This window comes from Elaeis guineensis, chromosome 6 (genome assembly GCF_000442705.2).
Source record: "Elaeis guineensis isolate ETL-2024a chromosome 6, EG11, whole genome shotgun sequence".
NCBI lineage: Eukaryota > Viridiplantae > Streptophyta > Magnoliopsida > Arecales > Arecaceae > Elaeis > Elaeis guineensis.
In genome coordinates, this window is record NC_025998.2 from 18,483,592 (window position 1) to 18,489,848 (window position 6,257).

The following is a 6,257-nucleotide window of genomic DNA, read 5'->3' on the forward strand; positions in this document are numbered from 1 at the left end:
CCACTTCTGGAGTATGGATGGAATTCATAACTGGTGCCCATGACTAACAACCATAATCTACAGATTAGTGGATGAATTTTCTATCTTAATAGCCTACTATCTTAATAGCCAACTAGAGCTAAACGGTTTATCAGATGTTTGGCATAAGAGCCTATAGCTCAATCTCTATATAAAGAGGTAACTAAAGGATCTTAAGGTAAGCAAACAAGCACACCTATAAAGAGTAGTGCCTAAACTTTGTCACCCTTCCATCTCCTATCTTTTCTCTCTTTTCAAGTTTCGACTAATTTAAGCATCGAAAAATCTCCCACTGAAGCATATCCGACACGTATGAACTTTTATTGCAGATTCACCCAAAAAGAAGCGCCTCATCAATTAGACTCAAACTTCACATTGGCGGATATCCAACATTAGTCTAGATACTTATAGTAGCAATATATATAAAATTTTTCTAAACAATCTTCACAACCTAGCCAAGCTAGACCCTTTAGAGAGGGCTGGAGTGGGTCCATAATATCCTGCTGAATAGAATTTGCAACCAAATGGATCTGCATTTGGATAAAAAATAATTATTTTTAATTTAAAGACTTGGCGTAAAAATTGTCAAATATGAATCCAGATTTGAATTTTAGATTTTTTTTTTCAAATTTCAGATAAAGTTGATTGGATACGGATCAGATACCAGCATATCCATATCCATATTTATTTTTTTTGATGAATATAAATACGGATACAGATATTATTCGGATGTAAAAATTTATATCCATATTTATTTTAAATGGATACGGATATAATTCGGATATTAGAAGTATGCATATAATTATGAATGTAACTTAGGTAATTAAACTTCATGATCATAAAACTAAAGATATTATTAAATAAATAATAAATTAGATTAATAATATATTTATATGATTGTATTTTTTAAAAATTAATAAATAATATATAAAATTATATAGGATTATATGTCGATTCAAATATTCGGATATGAATTGGATAATTATCGCTTTATATCTATGATAATTATATATTTATTTTTTATAAATATAAATATATATATTAATTAAATTTTTAAATTTTATTTATATTTAAATTAATTCAGATACAAAAATGGTATGAATGGATGATATCCACGTTGCTTCCATCCGCAATTTCAAAGCTGGCTAAAGATTCAGATATCCGATAGTTATTACTTTAGTTAATAGAAAATTATAAAAATCCCGCACCGCGGGTGCCTGCTGATCGGTGCGCTCCCGTCCTCGTGGTTTCTTCACACTCCCCGATCCTCCGTACCCTAGTTCGAGCCTCTCTCCATTCGCCGACTGCCGACCTCTGGCGCCGCGGCGGCCGACCTCCGTCCCCGGACCACAAGCCGGGGCCAGCTGATCGCCTCCATCGACCTTCGTCCCAGGTATCCACCCTACTCTCTCTCCGCCTTCGATTCTCTCCCCTTTTCTCTTTCCCCCTCATCTTCTCCCCACGCTACCAGGGTTTTGCTCCATTTCTTGTAGCCCCCGCTCCATGAAATGACTCTGGGATTTCATAATGAGGACTAGTAAACTATCATGTTAAATTCTTGCTAGAAGTGGAATCATTTGGTCATTATGTAGGGGTCTGTTGCTTGGCTGAACCGAAAGAATGTTCTATGGGCAGCTAAAACAATCAGCTGGTATTGGATCAAACTAAATTTTAGATACAAATCTTTGTAGTTCCCGAGAAAGAATGCTGGCATGCGAGATCCAGGAATTTGATTTAATTAAAAGACAGGGTTCGGTGCTGTCTTTACAAATACACAAAGAATGAAATTAATAAGAGAGTAATAATCCTAAGGTAAGCGGGCCATGAAGGGAAAAGAATTAATCATGATAAGAGGGGGAGATAACTCCAATCATGACCTGTTCTGTCACTCAAATCCCATATAAAAGGAGTAAGTCTGATTTTTTGCTTATATGCAGGATTCGAGCTGCTATCTCGATGATAAAAAGATGTTCACCACCAACTTCATAGATCGCTCGAACTCTACATGTGGATGGTTGGTCCTCCATTGTATGGTTCCCTTTACCTCCAAATCCGAACAAGTTGAATCTCCGATCTGTGGGATTCTTGATATTTATGCAGTAATAGGTTGAACATTTGCTCTGGGTCACTTGATGCTCGAGCATATTGAAGTTTTGCTCTTTGGGCAGAATTTTGGAGCTGCATCGATTAATGGTTGGAAGATCATTCACCATCAATAAAGACTTTGGATCCTAGAATTCTACGAGGGGCACTCTATAGGATTGTAAGATAGAAGGCAATAGATGCTTGGTAGTAGAGTTTGTGTCTGTGTTGAATGTGTCGAAGGGGATCAAATGGATTTTTTTATTTTTTTTATTTTTATGATGTAGAGTGAAAGTTATTTCCAGCAATAACTTCCTCTAGGAGGCAGTTCATGTCCTCGTAACTCGTTCTCTGGTCGTCAGCAGCAGTTTCGTACATATATAACTCTCCTCTGAATGGTTGTTCTCACAAATAAACACTATATGTCATGATAACTCCCTTTTTAGGAAGATTTTAGTGTCAGACCACATATATATGGCTTCTTATGTGAGCCACAAGTGGCCAAATATGAGCCTTCCGAGTGTCGCAACAGCAATAATCAACTAAATATTGATTGACCTGATGTTTTTGATCATTTACTATAGTTAGTTGATGGCTGATACCTTTCGGGTGTAAGCATTGCCTCCTACGGCTCAGTTGAAATGGATGTTTTTGTTGAGCTGAATAAGCATAAGTTCACATGGAGTTTGATGATCTACCTAGTTTTGACTTGATGGTGTTCACAGTGGATTGAACCTGAAAGTATCTCCCAGATGCATCCCATCACCAACAGTAGTATTTTCATGACATTCTCTAGCAATCATTTGTGGAAGCTTTCTTTGGTGCTACTAGAGTTGGATACTTTGGTTGGCTAATATGTTTGATGGAATAACTTTTTTACCATTCTTGCTGTTTCGTAATTCAACTTTTTGATTTCTTTTCTGATTCTTTTAGGGTTTTTTTTTTTTTTTTTTAAATTTCTGATAAGCATATTTTGCACAAAACAAACTAAGGGCCTGTTTGGCATGACATCCCATTTTCAATTTGCACTTTTTTTAAAAAAAAATACAGAAATTGAGCAGCATTGGTGTTTTACAACTAGGTTGATATTGTCTTTTGAGAACTCTCTCGGTGTCTAGAAATTGTGGAAGTTGAAAATCTGATTTCAAAAGCTTTTAAAAACAAAACTGCTTGTGAGCACCACTGTTGTCACTGCCGCCGCCACTTCCCCCACCATCCGTCAACCACTTCCCCCACCATCAACCACTTGCTGACCACCACAACAGCTGTCACCACCACCAAATGCAACCCAAGTGACCACCAAACAGGTTTTGGGTTTTCAGCCTGAAAAAGAAAAGAAATTGTTTTAGTTTGTAAAAAACTGAAAATTGGAAGTAATGGCAAACAATACTTTAGTTACATACAAATATAGAAATTTCAGAACATGTAGGACGTAACTTGGGATTGTGGATTTTGCATGGTTGCATGAGTTGGCATATATCGTTCACAAATTAACCCCCTAGATATTAATGTGAACCTTGGAGGAACATATTTATGCACTTTATTATCTTCCTTTCAAGCATGCATTAGTTTCCTTGGACTCCTGATCCACATTTGCAAATTTCTTACTTTACCACAGATTATGTTATGCTTGTAACTTTAAGATTATGTACATTACTTGGTCTATTTCTTGAAATACCAACTACTCTATGGGAATGGTTTTGTTGTATGTTATGAAGTTCACATCTGTCACTATAAACTATGGAGTAAACATTAATTCTCAGCTCTTCAGGACCAGATTATTCCTCATCATTTTGCATCTTTGCCGATTACCTGACTAATGGATGGATTACTATGGAATGAACTTGACTGAAGTATCCCAGGACAGATTTGAATATTATGCTATTTACATGTTTTTCTTCCCTGGTTTGTATGGCATATCTCTTACCTGGTTTTATGGGCATATAGCTGACTGTTATTTATTGTATTCTGCTGGAGCTTGGCCATGTAAATGTACCCTATATTTGATGAGTAGCCTTGGCGTGCTCGTACCTTGCTCTGGAACCATGTAGGGAAAAAACACTGTTGCTATTATTGAGCCCTTTATATGTGTAATTGTTGGTGGAATATTTATGTTATTGGAAAGGGATTCTACCGTATTGACCTATCCTTGTTGAGACACTTTTTGTTGGCCTGAATGCTTGATTAGTTCTTGTTCCCTTTTCATTAACTGCTTGCTTACCGAATCTATTCTTTTTAAAATATGATTTCGAGGTGAACTGATCCAGCTTCATATACTCAGAGGACAATATGCTTGCTGCACCTAGCAACAATGTGTTGGCTGTTGCAGGATCAAGACCAGGAAATCAATTGGCTACCATTCCTCAATCCTTTCAAACTCCAGGTCCAGGTGGAAAGCAGCGGACCTCCAGTCTTGAGTCACCTATAATGCTGCTCACAGGTCACCAGAGTGCTATATACACCATGAAGTTCAACCCAGCAGGAACTGTGATAAGTTCTGGGTCCCATGACAAGGATATCTTCTTGTGGTATGTCCATGGGGATTGCAAAAATTTCATGGTCTTGAAAGGACACAAGAATGCAATTCTGGACCTCCAGTGGACCACTGATGGAACCCAGTTAATCTCAGCAAGCCCTGACAAGACTCTTAGAGCATGGGATGCTGAGACCGGGAAGCAAGTTAAGAAAATGGCAGAGCACTCATCTTTTGTGAACTCGTGCTGCCCTTCACGCAGGGGTCCACCTCTTGTTGTGAGTGGCTCCGATGATGGAACAGCCAAACTCTGGGATCTTCGTATGAGGGGTGCGATCCAGACATTTCCAGACAAGTATCAGATCACCGCCGTCGGTTTCTCAGATACAGCAGACAAGATCTTTACCGGTGGATTAGACAATGATGTGAAGGTGTGGGATCTTCGCAGAAACGAGGTGATAATGACTCTCCAGGGCCATGGGGACATGATAACAGGCATGCAGCTGAGTCCCGACGGGTCTTATCTCTTGACTAACGGCATGGATTGCACACTACGTATCTGGGATATGCGCCCCTATGCTCCACAGAACCGATGCGTGAAAATTTTTACGGGGCACCAGCACAACTTTGAGAAGAACCTTTTGAAATGTAGCTGGTCACCTGATGGGAGCAAGGTCACTGCAGGTAGTGCAGACCGGATGGTATATATCTGGGATACGACATCACGTCGCATCTTGTATAAGCTTCCTGGGCACAATGGATCTGTCAATGAGACTGTGTTTCACCCTACCGAGCCCATTATTGGATCTTGCGGCAGTGACAAGCAGATCTATCTTGGAGAACTTTGAATCAGAATCTACAACGTTTGGTGGTCTGCAGAACCTTCCAGAAGCTTTGGTCCATTCACTAACCACCAGGTGCTGACAGATGTAGTGAAAAGAAATTAGCGGTGGGTGTAGGTTCTTTATGGTTTGACAATGATATAATCAAAAGAAATTAGCAGTGGGTGCAGTTTCTTTGTGGTTTGATGATGATATAGTGAAAAGAAACCAGCAGACGACAGTTTCTTTACAGTTTTATCGATTATTCCATCTAAATCACACTCGAATCTGATCTTTCAAGAGTGGTAGTATATGTAAAAACAACAGAGTAACTGCTAAATTTGTGTTCCTGCTTTTTTCTTTTTTGACCTTTGTTTTTCAGACAGGATTTCATTGATGAGTTATATGTCGCTAGTAGCTTATGTTACTTTTATCACACCCCTCATACATCATGTTCCATGTCAGTGATGCAGGTCTTGTATTGTTGTATCTCTTAAGATACCTCATACAATGATCATCAACAACTTGTGTTGGGTAGCACAGTCTAAGCTATTGGTTTGCTGCTCTCATATTTTTCTTCCATTGCTTTGGTTCTTCAGAGGAGAGAAACGAGTAGATTTAATTCTTCTATTTTGTCATTTCTACAAATATAATATTTTAATTACAGTTGCCGGATAACTTTCCAATTTGTATGTTATGGAGTAGATCAAAATCTGTTGTCCATGGAGTCTGATTGTCTGTGAGGCACAAACAAGTCACCAAGCCCCCTTTCGTGGTAGGCAATGACCAAACTAATTAGCTTCTTCACATTCACATGTGATGCTCTCTGTGCTTCAGTGTACATAAATGCAGTGACCAGCTGC

The 6,257-nt window shown here is 38.6% G+C and overlaps 1 protein-coding gene across 3 annotated transcripts; it reads left to right on the forward strand.

The window, feature by feature from the left end:
• Nucleotides 1-1,207: 1,207 nt before the first annotated feature.
• On the forward strand, nucleotides 1,208-5,931 carry LOC105047027 (uncharacterized). Of its 3 annotated transcripts, XM_073259302.1 has the most exons (3): nucleotides 1,208-1,411; nucleotides 1,956-2,032; nucleotides 4,354-5,931. In XM_073259302.1, the coding sequence occupies exon 3, from the start codon at nucleotides 4,390-4,392 to the stop codon at nucleotides 5,419-5,421; it is 1,032 nt and encodes a 343-aa protein (XP_073115403.1). In that variant the 5' UTR covers nucleotides 1,208-1,411; nucleotides 1,956-2,032; nucleotides 4,354-4,389; the 3' UTR covers nucleotides 5,422-5,931. The 3 variants fall into 3 exon arrangements, with proteins under 3 accessions (XP_073115403.1, XP_010924106.1, XP_010924107.1); XM_010925804.4 differs by lacking the exon at nucleotides 1,956-2,032; XM_010925805.4 differs by lacking the exon at nucleotides 1,956-2,032 and having other exon boundaries at nucleotides 4,382-5,931.
• The last annotated feature ends 326 nt before the right edge of the window (nucleotides 5,932-6,257 follow it).